Below are 15,700 nucleotides of genomic sequence, written 5' to 3'. Positions count from 1 at the left end.
TAAGTGAACTGCTCAGGAAAGAGAGAGGGCCTGGCCTCCTCAGTCTTATTAAAAGAGATTACTTGTGTTTTAAAGCTATTTTATTGTCATGAAGATGTTGTCAGAATTCTGCTTTATTGAAAAACAAGAGGTGCCAACTCTGAGTCGGAGCTTATTTTGCATCTTTCACCCTCTAATAAAGGCTGAAATCCCTTCTCAGCACAAAAAGTGGGTGTACCTGCACATGCATGCCTATTGCCTGCTACACCCAAGTTTGAGATTCTCTGCAAACCCCCCCATTCCTTGTTCAGTCTCTGGTGATGCCATGTACCTTCATGTATATTCCTTCCACTTCTCATCAGAGGGTTACTTTTCATCACTAATTTTAGGTCTGACCTTGCAATAACTGGAACCATGAGCTTCAGCTTCCTGTTTAAAAGCTGCTCCCAGGACATGGCTCGGTAGTGATGAAGTTAGTTTGGATTTCACCTGCTCTTCCTGCAGGTTGTAGGCACTGTTCTGGAGAACTGGAGGATCTTCACGTGCTCTGGACACTCTCATGTCTTCCCCTCTCAACATGCTTACCCATCAGAGAGCATCCCAGACAAATAAATACTGACTGGTAACCAGGAGACTTGTTTTAAGAGCAATTAAGAGTATTAGAATAGGTCACTGTGGACCTCAATGAATTTTTTAACTGCAGTAAATAAAAAGGCTTTTATAGCTTTCCACTCCTGCCATGGATAGATGCAAGTTTTAACAACATTTAGACCTCATGCTCTCTCCAGGCAGTTGCATTGGGTGTGATGCCCCTCATCTGTGTTGTGCAGCAGCAAAGCACAGACAGACAGACTTCGTCACTTCTCTGCTCCAGAGTATGACAGGGGACGTGTCCCTCATTCTAAGAATCATCTTATGCACATTCACAGTTGACATCTGTTCAATCCTAACTACAGGGACAGTTTGTCTCTCCCAAGTGAAGGTTTGCTGGCCTCTTAGTAGGGGTCATGTATTTCTGGAGAGCTGTCCCTGCAGTGGAGACCCTCCCCACTTCTGTGCCTGGATGGCCTGCACTGAGATACCCAAACAGGGGGAAAGTTGCCTTCCTGAAGAACACATCCTCTCTTGTGCCCACCAGACATGTGTAACACGTGCTGTTTCAGTGCATCACTAAATTGCCAGGGAAACATGGTGTGGTTTAGGGGTCCTGCCCTGTTGAGAGTAAGGAGGCCTCTGGAAGATGCAGGCTCCTGGTGGACTTCTGCCCCACTCACACCTCTGTGTTGCTGTTGCTCTTCTGGCTCTTTGCTTTGTCCCGTTGTGATACATGAGGGGCAGGGGTGGGCTCTTGGCAAGTGCTTGAATGAGTCTTGGATACCACTAAGGATGGGAACTGCTCTAGCTTTTGTTTTCTCAGGACACTACAACAGGTCTGTTTTGGGCCTTGCTCAGTGGCTCTGGCCAGAGTCAGTGCTCAAGGGCCAGTTTCCTAAAATGTGGTATGTTTGTCTCATGGGGGACAGGCGTATCTGCTGGTAAGAATCAACCCGGTTTAGGGCTCAAATTTGGACTGGTTTTGGTGGAGGGCAGAGGCCAGGATCAAAGGAAGATCCCTTTTCCTCCAGAGGTGTCTGGTTCCCATCTGCCAGCTGTCTTTGGGGATGGCACTTGGGAAAGCTCTGTCCTTCCTCCTGGGGAGGTAGGAACAGGCCTTGCAGGAAGTGGAGCAGGTGCTCAATGCTGAGGTCAGCAGAGGAGCTGAGAACCACTAAATTAGATCTGTGTTGCTGAGGGCAAGTTCGGGTGGTGGGAAGGAGGAGTAGGATGCTCTATTAGACTGTGCTCACCTGCGGGTCATGAAGCACTTCACATCCCACCAGGTCCCCCTTTCTCTTGGTAGGTGATGTTTTTTTCTCAAATGTCTGCGGACCTTTGCATGCCTCTGTGCATCCCTGAACTTCCCTGAGATGGTGGTGGTGATGCTCAGGATGAGGACTGATTCTTCTGTGGGTGAGCTCCTTTCTTTGCTCCTTTTCCCTCTTGTGTGAGCTGGGATGCTTAGTCGAAGGAGATCTGAGTGTCTCTCACCTCCCCACTTGTGTGTCCCCAGAGGGATAGAGACCCTGCCTTGTTGTAGCATGGTCTGAGACCTGCTTCCTGCTTTTCATTGGGCAGGAAAAAACGAGGGCTTTGTCACAGTGGGGCTGCTCCCAGAGCTGGTCCGTGTGCCTGTGGCTCTCCTCCCAGCTCAGGGCACAGCAGGTGGCTGGCTCGTTTAAACTACAGCTGGTACAGCCCAGAGGGAGGGATTGGAGGGAGAGGACAGGCTGTCATCTTGCCCTCTGTGCCATCAAGGCACTGTTCCCATGGTGTAGGCTCTCATCTTGGCAGAGGAGGTAACCCCAGGTATCACCCAAGTCCAGACTGCTGTGGAGAAGGACATGGAGCTGAGAAACCCATTGTTTCATTCAATTGTGACATTTTGGGCTGTGCAGGGGAGGTTTGGGACGTGGCTGGAGGAAGTCTGGCTGCATGAAACTGAACAGCTCAGCAGTGTGCCAGTGCTGGCCAAAGAGCTGGTGGGGCACATGCCAGGCTGCCTGGTAACACATCCCTTGTGTATAAACGGCCTGTAATATTTGTATGTAACTAAGGTGCCTACCTATGATTTAAAAAAACACTTCAAATGCTTTTTGTATGAAGGCAGATTTGACAGATTTGGTGAGTGCAGGATGGGGGAGGAAGGTCCCACTGCTCTTTCCTCCCTCCCACTCCTTTAGAAATTAGAGGGTGAAAGCCTCAGACAAGGTGAGTTGCTGTGACACCAAGGAGGTGGGGGTCAGCACGAGCAGGCACCTGCCCTGCTCACAGGTGCTCAGCCCAGCAATCAGCCAGGTCTCCAGAAGATGTGCTGGAGAGCTGGCCCGGGGAAATGTGGTGAGGCAACAAGTGTGGTTAAGCACACACTTCTAGAAGGCACCAAAAAAACCCATTTGAAATAAGCTATCTTGTAACCCACCATCTGGTTCAGTGCTGTCCACACCAGAGCTCCATGTGCCATGGAAATACCTCAAGCTCCTGAGGGAGGCTGTCGGCCGCTATGGACACCGTACATCCATCACATACTGTGATGCCAGCAAGTGTAAAAAGAGGAGGAAAAAGTGGATGTACTAATGAGAAACGGGAAGAACACACTGAGCAGCAGTGGGAATGGAGACACAAGTGCTCTGCCACTGGGGATGGTTGGTGCCTTTCAGGAGCCCCTCAGTAAGCAGTTACTGCAGCACCTTCTAAATCCCCACTTGACCTTGCTAGAGCCCTGACCCTAGCTAGGACAGCCTGTGGCAGGGAACACTTCAGTGAGGGTGGTGGGCTGTGCTTTGTCCTTAGCAAGGGATTTGAGGCATCAGGTGAGAAGGCAGGAGTGCTTAACCTGATACCCCATTCCTCTGCTGAGGTCCTGCTGGGCTGACCTGGTGTTTCAGAAGTATTTCTTGTGCTTTAGGTTTTAAGCTGAAATGCCCCCTCCCCCCAGCTGATAGCTACTGGAGCATGGTACTATGAAATATTACTACAGCATACTTTGAATTCACATAGATTTTGTAGAAAAAGCATTTGAGACTTCCCTTTTTTAGAATGAGAAGCACTGCTGTTCTGAGTATAATGGTGTGGCATCTTGTTTGGAATTTCCCTTGCTTTCTATATATACACATGCAGCAAAGCCACAGGAAATGGAAGTTTTAAAAAAATCATAGAGCATAGGTATCTGCTTCTTGAATAAATTTTATTCTTGTAGTCAGTTTTATTATTAGTGAGCACTTAATCTTTAGGCATCATTTAAAGCTTGTTTTAAAAGACATGATGTCCTAAATCATTGGAGGGGGAAGCAGACATTGCCTTAGAAGTTGCAGGTTATTTGAGAAGCTTTTTAGGCTCGGTGCTGCCCATGCTGCAGGATACAGCACTATTGTTGATCTTTTCTCCCTTGGGCTTTTGGGGTAGAGACCAACGTCTGAGGCTTTTTGTGGTTGTGTTTTCTAAGTTAAGTTTTCTAAGTGAGTCAGTGTTGCCTACAGCTGCTGTCGTGATTGTGTGCTACGGGCCTACTTCTGCATGACAACCAGCATGGTTATTAGTAAACAGCATTTACTTTAAAATCCCGAGCAAAATACATTCTAATTAGGTACATGAGAAATGAGGACCAGCAACTGGAGGTTATGCAGTCTGAAAACCTCATTGCTGGTGAGGTGAGACAGCTGCTCAGGAGCTCTGAGTTGCCCTGGGCCTCAACTCAAGTTGATTTGTAGAGCAAAACTGAGAGAAGGTCATTTACTGAAGGAGAAATTTTAGGGGAAGGGATGGACTAATCATCAAGGTAATTCGACAAAGCCATCTTGGCAGCTCTTAATATGCTGACATATTCCTACAGCTCCCAGCAGAGACAGTTATCTTGCCTGCTCTCAGCCTCCCTGGCCTTGCAGTCCTGGACCTCTGTCAGTCTTCTAGCACTGGCATGCCTCGGCAGTACAGGCATTGGTCACCTGAATGAGAGATTTATGGAAGCCTAAGTGGGCATTAACTTTCCCCGAAAACAGGGTTCATTTCTCTTGGATGCCTTCTGTTACTGATACAGCAAATAAGGAACCGAGTCCCATTTGGTCATATAGCTTTTCTGTATGATTTCAGAAGTCTCTTGTGTGAGGACGTGTCTCTGCAGTTTTACAGATGATGTGTGTTTCTGTGAACCAGTGTAGTAAAAATGGATAATGAAAGTTCACAAAGTTTATGCTGCTGAAGTTCCTTTCACTGTATGCAGTTACTTTCTTACTCACTGTGCCTTTATTGCTTTCTTTTAGGAAAGAAGTTGGGTTGTTCTTACCATTTGACCAAGAAAGACACACTACTTGGGTGACCGTCCAACAGGCAGAGAATACCAGTGTGAGGCCAGAAGGAGCTTTCCTTAATTTAAAGGGTTCAAAAATGCTGGAAACTCATGGCTGCTTTCATTTCAGTGTTGGGGCAGTGGAGCTGACAGGTTTTATGCATTCTAGTGTGAAAGCTGAGGAATATGATTTGTGAATGTAGGTCATGGTGGCAGTTGCTGGGGATGCCTTGGTGTGTGTGCTTCGCCTGGTGAGGAGGGGGCAAGACTTTCTAGTGTTTCTTCAAGAGATCTACCAGGCAATTTGGCATAAAAGTCAAAGCACTGCATAACAGACAACTTTTCTTAGGAGCAATAGTTTATGCCCTATCATCTGAAGCAAACATTTGCATGTTAGACATTGGTAGTTCTTCACAGTGTAACTGTTTTCTTGGTTAAGCCAAAACAAGAAAGAAATAGTTAAGGCTTTTTACCAGCCAGAAAGAAAAAAAACCCCTCAGTAGAAAATTATAAAGTAAAACAGCTCTGAAGGGAGGTAACTTTGTACAGAAAACCAACAGGTCTGTCCTAGATTTTTGCCCCAGGTACTCAAATTCCAGTCATCATTTATTGCAGCATTTATTGCTTTAGGTGGTAGCTGTAATCTGTGCTTGATCTATTACTTCACTTGTTTGTGTTTGTTGGTCCAGTGTTGTCCTTGCTGTTGGTATATCCAGCTTCCCAGCACTGAAGTGCCCTCCCTTCCCAGGATTAGTATGAAAATAACCTCTGCTTTGACTGGGGACTAATTCACAGAACTTAAATCCAAAAAAATATGTACTATTATTTTCTTTGTACTGCAGATTCTTGTCTCTAATTCTTGCATCTATTTCTAATAGTTGTAGGTCAGTCTGTCCAACTCTACCAGCAGGGATTAACATGAGTGGAAACCTATAGGAGACTTGACCTTCTGATGTATATTAAAGCAGTCATCATCTCTGCAATTAAAAACAGACACTGCCAAGATTTTACTTGCTTTACTGTTGATTTTGTTTTTTAACTGCCTTATGGGCTGAATCAATAAAAAAATCAAGTCCCTATTCTGCTGTATCAATCACTGGCAATATCATATTGATGTATACTGAAGCTGTAAACCAGGCTTGTTTAATGAGACCAGTCAGAAAAAGTAAGATTAGTTTATGCCACAGGAAGTTTAATCGTGTTTCTCAGTTTATATTCTGTGGGCTGCATCTGATCTCTTAGGACCTTAAAAGGCAATGTAAAAATAGTCACTAAAAAAAGGAAAAAATAAAAATTTCTGCATGTTTGTAGATGTGTTGGTTAAAACAAGCTAGTAATCAATTACAGATTTGCAAGCAGTTGTAGATTAGATTAATAATAACCATTGCATGCAGCATGCAAGTGCAATGGCCCAGCCATCTTTTTTGGTATTATCCCACCTAAGGCAACAGTGGCATAAACCACTGAAAAGGAAATATCCAGAAAAATACCCACAATGCTCCTAAAGTGTAGAACAGGGAACAAAGCAAAGCAGAAGACAGGACTGTTTTCTTTAATTATGAAGTGTCATGGTTGCAGCAGACCTTTACTTTGTATCCCATCCTTAACCCCAACTCTTGCACAGTGAGAAACACCTGGAGCCAAGGCTGGGAAAAACTGTGGCGCTCTTATGTCTGTAAACTTTAATTTCAGATACTTCTTCTCAAAGCAGTCCCCTGCTATTTGTTGAAGTTCTCTCCAGTGCAGACAAGAAGAAATTTAAGGCAGCGTTGGCATAGTCATAGATGTGTGGCAAGGTAGGGCATTAAACGCATTCCTTTGCCTCTGAAAGGTCATTCTTCTGCTCAGAGGTGAGTGATTTTTTTTTCAACATATTTGAAAATAGTCTGAGAAGCTGGTTATCACTGAAGTAATGAAATAAGTCATATCTGAAGCAGTGACATTTAATTAGCCCTTAGTATAGCCACTGGGACTATTTCACATTTAAATACTTACACTGAAAGGGAGATTTTCAACCCCCTTACTAATGTAGTAAAGCAACTGCACGATCACTTTTATTATAAAAATAATCCTTAGGTAAAATAGGAATATAATCAATAATTACACAAATACACATTTACAAATCTGTAACATAGTTACTTATGGCACAGAAAATATAAATATCCCTGTACCTTGTCTCTGTGCAAAAAGACAGGCTAGTTTTAGTCAATAACCAGCCCTTTAATGTTTTTTTTTTCTCTTCTGATTTCAGTTAAACACAAGGATTTTCAGATGATACATCTGAAAGTTCAGCATCAATAGACCAGAAAATACTTTCGCTTTTAATCCAGATAAAGCACAGTAAGATTTTTCCTATCTTTTGTCAAAATGTTCCTCCCTGTTCTTCAGCCTGCAATTTTTGAAAGAAGAGGAAAATTTCAAGTTCAGTAACTTTTTTCACAAGCTGTCAGACTGTGGTAGAGAATTAGACCCAAATACAAGTCAAGCTGCACTCTGAAGCTGAACTACCACCGTAGGTTTCAGTTTAGTTGTAGTAGAATTTGCATTATGCTTGCCTTCTTCTTTGTAGCTGTCAAAAATAATTTTTCAGAAAAACACTTTGCTTTCTCTTGAGGCCTTTCATACAGTCCAAGAGAAGGTGAAATTAAGCAAGAGGTAGATATTGTTCATTCTCCTAATTCCCAAGAGCTCTCCATTCGAATTACTCTTGTTTAGGACTGTAGGAGATATGTATAGAGCCAAGTTTTATGTCTATAAAGTAGTGATTGACTTACACCCCTCATATCCCGTGGTCACTGACAACATTCAGCAACGTGCTTGAGGAATTCATCACTGAGTTCATCCCTGAAAAACCTCATGCAATGAGGGCATCTGAGTTCACCCTGTGCCCTGCCTTCGGATCCCGAGTTTCCATTGTCCGCAGGAGGAGAAGCTTGTTCAGACTGGGAAGGTGTTCTTCTCGTGCCTGTTTGGCCTGGGCTGTTGCCCTGTAGGTGTTCCACATTCGTCTGTAGGTACAGATGATTTTGTTTACCAGCGTGAACTCTGAAATGACTACTTGTGTCTCTTGAGTCCTAGAAAGAGAAAGAAGAGCTCTTGAAAATGATGCAATAAAAAGATATTCTTTAACAGGTGATATTTTATCACCTTTATCTGAAACACTGCTCAAGTATTTATCAGATATTTGTAAATAAATTATTAATCAGGTTTTGCAGTGTTCTTAATATAGTTATAAAGAAGGTTTGTAGAAATATCAGAACACAGCCAGCATGCTACTTTAAAAATGCCACTGTTACAAGAGTCACAGCTGTCCTCTTCATTCCAAGAATTCACCCTTACTATGTTGATCCAAAAATAGGAAGGAAAATAGACTGGAAAGGGATATTACATCTGTACTGGGAAGCATCTACTAGAACTGACTATGAAATAATGTAAGTTTTTGACAGCTGCACTGAGCTGAAATGGTTTTAGAAGTACTAAAATTTTTTTAAAATATATTTAAAAGTATATTTTAATCTAGAATACTGTTGACATGCTTTAGTTGAAAAAGTAGCATGCTGCTTTCTTACCTGTCTTCTTGCTAGCTGGTGTTGCAAACATGCAACTTCTGCCTGAAGTTCTTGTATTTTGCTCTGTGCTCGTTCTCTGTCTGATCTCTCCGATGTGAAATCGTCTTTATAAACGAGGACCTGAAAAAGAATTATTATGTTAATGTTTGTTAAGTTAGAGCATTTGTGGATGAGACTGAAAAGCTGAGGCTGTGATTCCTTTGTTACTTATTCCCAGAATCTCAACATTATCTTCTCTATCATATCTGTACTTCACAGGTACTTGTATTTCTTTTACAGTCTTTCATATTTTGTATTAAGGCCAGCAGAACCACACGCAGTTGTTTTAAGTAGCAAGTTTCCTTTAAATCTGTGTTGTTAAATGTCTGTATAGCCAAATGTGGAAAGACAAGTGGCAAATGTCCAAAAAATAAATTCATTTTTTCCCCTTGAACTTCAGTGGTCTAGGAAGAAACTAGGAATTCCTACTTCTAGGAAAAAGAAATTTAATGACCTGTTGCTCCAGCATTTGTATGCGCTCGTTATCTCCTTCGCTAGCCTTCTTCATGTCTTCTAGTTCTCTCTTTGTTTTTATGCATTCATTCATTTTTTCTTCCAGGAGCTTGTTTAGCCGGAATATCTCCTTGTGCATCAGGTCAGAATTAGTCTGTGCTGAAGTCAGGCCATGCTGCTGCTCCAGTTGTGTCTTCATCTCTTTCAGCTGCACGTGGAGTCGCTTCACATACTCATCCCTACTCGCATCGTACTTCTGCCATTTTGCATTCAGATCTTCCACCTGAAAGTTTAACCAGGAGAGACATGAAGAACAGGAAGACAAAAACTTCCAAGCTTTCACAAACTGTCTTTATGTGCAGGACCAAAATTCTCTAAAAGATAATCTAACATGCTGACCCGACCACTGAGTGGGGATAAACCACTGTGCAGGAGAGCAGGAGTTACCACGCTGTAAGGCAGACTCTTCACAGGCAGCCTTTCCCCTCTCCCAGTCCAAAGGGACAGTATTAAATAATGTGGAATGGAAGGGGTTGGTGGTCACCTTGGTCCTAGTGCTGTTCTCCTGGAGTGCAATACTGATGCATGGAAGGAACACAAAAATCTTCTGCACTGTATTTTTAACAACAAAACCCAATACGTTGAAAATAACATAAGAAGTTGTTCTTGGCTAAGGGAACAAAAACTATGTTGAAAGGACTAAGAAGAATTGCCTTACATTTAATTAGATTAACCAGGCCTTGTCCCAAGTTTACTGTAATTCAAAATAATTGATCAACTCTTAAACAAAATGAAAGTACTCACGTGAGCCACTTTTTGTTTTAACATCCTGTTTTCATCTTGTAGGTTGCAGATAAGAGCTTGAAGTGAAGTTTCATTGTCTAAAACCTGTAATTTGCAGATAAGGTAAGTGTTACTTGGACATAAAAATCTCAGATGCTATTTGGCTATGCTGTTAAACTGGAAGTAACCTTTTTCTTTAAATTCCTCTAAAACTATTTGCTATCAATGAAATAATGATCTATTTATTTCTATATAGTGTGTTTCTAAATATTAATAGTATAGCCTACAGCTTTTATTATTAATAAGTAAAGCAAAACTGTACTAAGGTTTTTACCACTTGGTACTGCTTTTAAACAGACCTGGTGACAACAGAGCTTAGCAGGTTACAAAAAATTCCTTGGAAAACCACTTGTCTGGAGGGGCAGAATGCATGACAAAGGCAGAGATATGCCTTCATCTCGCTTTGTTATTACTGTCAATTTTGGCCAGTACTAGGAAGAAATTACTGAGGGGAAAAAACCCTGCTTGCTAAATAATTGACTAAAATGATACCTCTTTTTTATAGTTGTGACATCTGCTTAAAAAAACCCCGGTGTACATGAGTAATATAGAACACTTTTGTGCAAAATTCCCTAGAATCAGCTAGTAGTGGCATCTGAAATTTCTCCTCTTCAACAGGGAAGTCCCCGCTGTACAAGGTTAGCTACTTATTACATATATCAAAGTCAATCAAGTTTCCTGTCTATCAATTACATGTAAAATACGTGTAAATTTTCCTCAAAAATACCAAATGTTTCGAGTCCTTTACAAAGTCCTTTTTTCTTGTATCTACTCAACCTCTAACTATTTCTTACAGGTAACTTTAACATGAGTAAGTTTTCTTTGGAAACACTGCTGGGAAGTTTTACAGAGTAGACATGAGCACGTCAGCACAGATAAGTGGTCATATGAAAAAAAGCAGTACCAACACAGAGGAGAAAGAGCATGAGACAGAATTATTCTTTTCTGTGAGAACTGGCTGTAGCACCCTACTTAACACTCTAACCAGTTATTTGAGGCAGCACTGCTAATGTTATTTCCTTGTGGTGTTATAATGAATTACCTAAAGACTCTAAGCCATCAGGACTTCTGGAGCAACAGAACAACGGGATCTGCCTCTACCCTACACTGAAAAGCTTCAGCTGAGGTGATGATGTGGCGAAGCCAGAGAGCCATTAGCAAAGTACACCAAAATCCAGGTGTTGGTTCTCCACAGTAGTGTTTCTGCCACCGTCCTATTGTGAAGCGTTTTTTCTAAACATCTCTCCTGGAGAGAAACATGGCCTTGCAGTGGGATGCCAGGGGGAATCCCACAGCCAAAAAAACCCAAAAAAAGGTAAGACACCTTGACTCATTCTTCCCTAACCAACTTTCTGTAGGTCTGTACTACATGTGCAAAGCCAAATCCTGATCTGAGAAAACCACGTGCTCTAGAGTTCTTAATATAAATACTACTTTGAAATATCTCTATTTTGTTTTGTGATTTTGATACTTAAATAGGCAATCAGGAGAGATCACCTACAAAAACACAGCACCATCTAGTGCTGCACAGAAGCACAGGGTGGTATAAGAAAGGTACTGTCTCCTATATATGGAGAGAAGAATTGTAGTTGTGGAATTGCTGAGGTCGAAGGAACCTTTCAAGTTCTTCTTCTCCCCAAAAAAAGCATCCAATGATGAGATGAAATAGCCAAAGTTAAAGTGATAGCTGCTTCCGTCCTAAACTTTTGGTACTTGGAATTATTTAGAGCTTGCCAGGGTAGTCTTTACACCCTACATGAAATTGTTCAAAGGGATGTACCTCACCGTTCCTCAGTTACAACTATCATATTGTAATTAACACCACAGAAGCTAATAAGACTTTAAAGACACTTAGTAGTAGCTATAAGAATACCTGATTAGATCTTTCAGTAGGTATCTGGTCATCTGAATTCCTCTTCTCTTTTCTTTGCTTCTCTTCTAGACACTTTGCCAGATGTTGACACATTTCTGCTGTGGATGCTAATTTGCGTTGAAGTTGGTGAGTTTCATCGGTGAGTGAACGGCACAAAACATCACTGGTGGCTTGAGCCTTCTCCTTCTCTGCCAAGGTCTTCTGCAGTCGTAAGATTTCTCTCTCCTTTTCATATGGAGGTTGATTTATCATCTGCTGTATCTCTCCATTTTTCTCCTCTAGCTGCTGATTCAACTTCTGTACTTCCTAAACAGAAGGGGGAGGGGAAGTTACTTAAAAGCAAAGTAAACTCAAAAGCCAAAATATGTCTAAGACTGAATTCCCTGTTGCAGTTATTCCATATTGCTCCTATACTCACTGCAAAGTACCTAAAAACTAAAAAAAATCCAGTTCATCTCTATATAATTACAGGACCTTGGAACTGACAGATCACACAGTCAAAATCTTCTTGGGCAACTATACGAGTACTTTCTAGTCTGTAGAATGGAGGAACAAGCAGCAAAATTCAGGAAATATTTATGAATTTAGCAACAAATTGAAGATGGAACTTACAAGAAACAAAGTATTTTAAAAGGAGTAACTATGGAGACTGAGAAATGCTTACAGGTCCTGCACTCTAAATTACCAGATAGTAGAGATTTTCCTCAAAAAAAAAAAAAAAGTGGAACTGTAAAGTCATCTTATCAAAACCCAATGCAGTGCATTCACTGCCTGGCACTGTCACAAGGATAAAGCAGAGGTAGCACACAGGGCAACTTTCCCCACCTAAGAAAGGGTGGGAACAGTAAGGTAAGGACAAGCAAACAAAATCTGTGGGGCAGCAATGGCTCTAGTTTGGCCATAGCTGACTCTCCAAGGTAGGTGAGGGGGTCTGACACACCCTTAGGAAACAACCCTGTATCTTGTTGCTGCACGTTCTTGTTGGTTTGGAAGCTCTGCATCCACACTGCATTAAGGTAACACCTCTACAGGTGTTTTGAGAAGGAAGAGGTTTGCTTGCTGACTGGGGCAAACCACCTGTAGTTCCATGCACCTGAAATACACCAGTCCTGACTTTGTCAAAAAACTTGTGCTCTATACCCTCAAGAAGTAGCAGATGCTGGTAACAGAAACCTCAGCAGCACTGCTCCTCCAGAACCAAGGATGCTCTGGATGCCAGCACAGACCGTGAGACAGCTACAAACTTGACTCTACCATTCCAGTTATTATTTTCAGTGTCAGTTATTTCAGTGTTCTGATTGGGCATAAAATTTTATTCTTTCAAGAAATAAATCTTAACGTCTAACACAGAGAAATAGCACTTGTTCTTATTACTGACATTTAAATTCTTTAGCCCCATGCTAAATGGTAAAGATATTCAGCATCAGCCTTCAAAATATGTTCAGATACCACGGGTTTGTCATCTGTCTGCAAAGTGTCAATAAGATCATCTCTTATAACAAATTTCCAAGCATGAAGTTTTTAAAATGTATTTTAGGTGAGTGTCATATATGGAAAATGTTTTGTATAAGCATTAGGTCAAGAGAGTGCTTATGACAAAAATACTCATTTCCATTTTGAGTACTGTTTCTCAGTTTGGAAATTACTTCATGCAGCTTCATCTGGAAACAAATGCTTTAAAATTCTTTTGAGTATTTCAGACTGGACACAGGAAAGTCTTAATGACAGTAACCAAAACAGCACTTGTGGTGGATGGGAGGGATTCAGTTTGGAGACTTTTTTTCTGTCAAAAAAGATACTGATTTCCCTATCTATTTCCTTACAATCCAAACTTGTCAGACGATATTTCTCCAAGTTTAAAAATGCTGTCTTTATGTCAATATATAAGAGCACTTTAAGAAAAAAACAAACTACACTCTAATAGAAAAACTGGTGGCATCATCTTAGAAAACTGTTGCATCTGATAATGATTTTCAGTAAGTAGTCTTCTATAAGTAATATGGAATTCCAAATTCAGGCAGGGTTTTTTACTATTTTTCTTTTTTTCCTTATGAAAACAGTTGCATGAAGATTTATAACGCCACGCTAAGTCTTTGTTTTAGGATTTTACGGTTTTGAACTTAACGCTAAATGGAAGCCACTGTCGAATACAGAGGGCTGAGTTGCTTTGGAGCAAGTCCTGTAAAAGGCACCAGCATCGCTAGGCGAGGGTGCAAACACTCCCCGTGTGTCTGTGCTCCTGAGCCGCGCCGGGCGCGTCCCTTGCGCGCCCCCAGCTGTTCCCATCACCCGGGCGGGCAGTGTGGGAGCAGAATCCCCGCATCCTGCGCTCCGCACCACCGCTGCTGCGCTTAAACCCCTCACTTTCTAGAGAGCTGCGCGGCGATGCCGCCGCCGCTCCCGCGGAGCCCCTCCCTGCGCTCCAAAGCTTTACCTGGCTCAGCGCTTCCACCCTCCGCGCCGAGAGCCGCTCGCTGTCCCGGAGCTGTTCCCGGGCCTGTCCCAGCTGCTCCAGCAGGCTCTCCACCAGCGAGCGGGCCGGCTCCGCGCCCGCCGCCGCCTCTCCCGGCGCCGGGGGCTGCGGCTGCCGGGCCAGGCTGCCCCGCAGCTCCCGGATCGTCGCCTCCTTGGCCGCCAGCTGCAGCTGGAGGTGCTTCAGCTGCTGCGCGGACTCGTGGTACAGGGTGCAGAGCGCGTTGTACCGAGGCACTTTGTTCTTCAGGCTCCTGTTCTCCCGGTGCAGCTTCTCCAGCGTCTCCTCCACCTGCCTGAAGCGGGCTACGAAGGGGTCTGTGCTGCCGCCCTCGCTTACCGAGCACATGGCCGGGACAGGTCCCTTCTCCTCCTTCTCCAGGGCGAGCAGTAACCCGGACAGGTGCATAAAATCCCCAAGCAGAGCAGGGCCCTGCCAGCAGATTCTCCGCTCTTCCGCCTTCCCCGCCGCAGGAGGCGCGGCCGCTCCCCTTTAAGGGCTCGGCCGGGCCGGGGCGGGGCCGCTCCGCCCCCGGGAGAGCCCCGGGCGGGCACGGAGCCCTTTCCCCGGCCGCCAGCCCGGGATTCGGCCCCGGGGGCAGCGTCAGGCGGGGAACCCCGGCAGGGCCGAACGGGAGAACAGGCAGTGGGGGCGGGGGGAGAAACCTGGGGGCGAGGGAGGAGCCCCGGGGCGAGCGGGAGGCTCCGAGGGGACGGGGGAAGTCCGGGCTGAGGGGGGAATGAGGGGAGGCGGCGGCAGGAGGGGCGCTGGGCGGGGAGCGGGGCCGCGGAGGGGAAGCGGGGGGTCCCGGCGGGGCGAGGGTCCCTCGGGGAGCTGGAGGACGGGGCCGGCTCCGCCTTGCGAAAGCCCCGGAGCGCGGCGTCCTCCCGGCGCCGCTGCGGGAATTCCCGGCTCGGGACGGGACTTTCCCCGCCGGCGGCGGCCCCGGGCCGGGCCCCTCGCCCCGCTCCGCCTCCCGGGGCCGGCCGGGATGGAGCACCTGCATCCCACCCTGGCCCTGCCGCCGGATCCTGAGGCAGCAGCGGGAGAAAAAACGCCCGGGAAATGCTCTGTGTGTGTTGAACCTGCACCGGTGGCAGGGGGGTGGCTCCGGACCCAGAGCAGCACATCTCTCCTCAAAAGCCGCGTGCCTGTGCAGATTTGGAGGAGCATCTTTCTTAGGAAAGGCCTCGAAGAGATCAAAATCTTCTGGACATCAAAATTCATGTCATTAGCCAGTGTTTATGTGCTCAGGATGAGCTGATGAGACCAAAACCAGCTCCCTGACACTGAACAAACAGGTGCCCACCGGCTGTCCCTGCGGGGGATAACTTTTTTTATTGGCAGCGTAGAGACAGAACTTGTTAATCAATCATGTTGCTGTTAGAGAGGTCACGCTGGTGTGGTGTTTCTCATAGGAGGACGGGGAGTACAGTAAGCTGGACTGAGAGTATATTTTGGATTGGTTTAGTTATGTCCATGTCACTATTCTGGTGGAACAGCATGGCAGGAAAAAGCCTTAAACTAGTATGAAAACAAAGCCTAGATTACATTTGGTTATTGCTTGTAATAATATTAATTGTATGCAT

At 44.5% G+C, this 15,700-nt stretch overlaps 1 protein-coding gene across 1 annotated transcript; it reads right to left on the bottom strand.

Moving 5' to 3' along the window:
- Positions 1-6,394: 6,394 nt before the first annotated feature.
- On the bottom strand, positions 6,395-14,592 carry TNIP2 (TNFAIP3 interacting protein 2). The gene is made up of 6 exons (XM_064653391.1): positions 14,073-14,592; positions 11,639-11,944; positions 9,727-9,810; positions 8,924-9,205; positions 8,431-8,550; positions 6,395-7,935 (listed from the first exon to the last, which is right to left on the bottom strand). The coding sequence occupies exons 1-6, from the start codon at positions 14,517-14,519 to the stop codon at positions 7,654-7,656; spliced, it is 1,521 nt and encodes a 506-aa protein (XP_064509461.1). The 5' UTR covers positions 14,520-14,592; the 3' UTR covers positions 6,395-7,653.
- Positions 14,593-15,700: the final 1,108 nt, after the last annotated feature.

Source organism: Pseudopipra pipra, chromosome 4, assembly GCF_036250125.1.
Source record: "Pseudopipra pipra isolate bDixPip1 chromosome 4, bDixPip1.hap1, whole genome shotgun sequence".
NCBI lineage: Eukaryota > Metazoa > Chordata > Aves > Passeriformes > Pipridae > Pseudopipra > Pseudopipra pipra.
The sequence above is the reverse complement of the archived record's forward strand: the minus strand, read 5'-3'. Positions and strand labels throughout refer to the sequence as shown.

Coding starts and splice junctions, on each gene's coding strand:
- TNIP2 (XM_064653391.1), bottom strand. CDS start 14,519: ATGCACCTGTCCGGGTTACTGCTCGCCCTGGAGAAGGAGGAGAAGGGA. Junction 9,811..11,638: donor CTACTGAAAGATCTAATCAG/GTATTCTTATAG, acceptor TGCAAATTACAG/GTTTTAGACAATGAAACTTC. Junction 9,206..9,726: donor TAAAACAAAAAGTGGCTCAC/GTGAGTACTTTC, acceptor TTAAACTTTCAG/GTGGAAGATCTGAATGCAAA.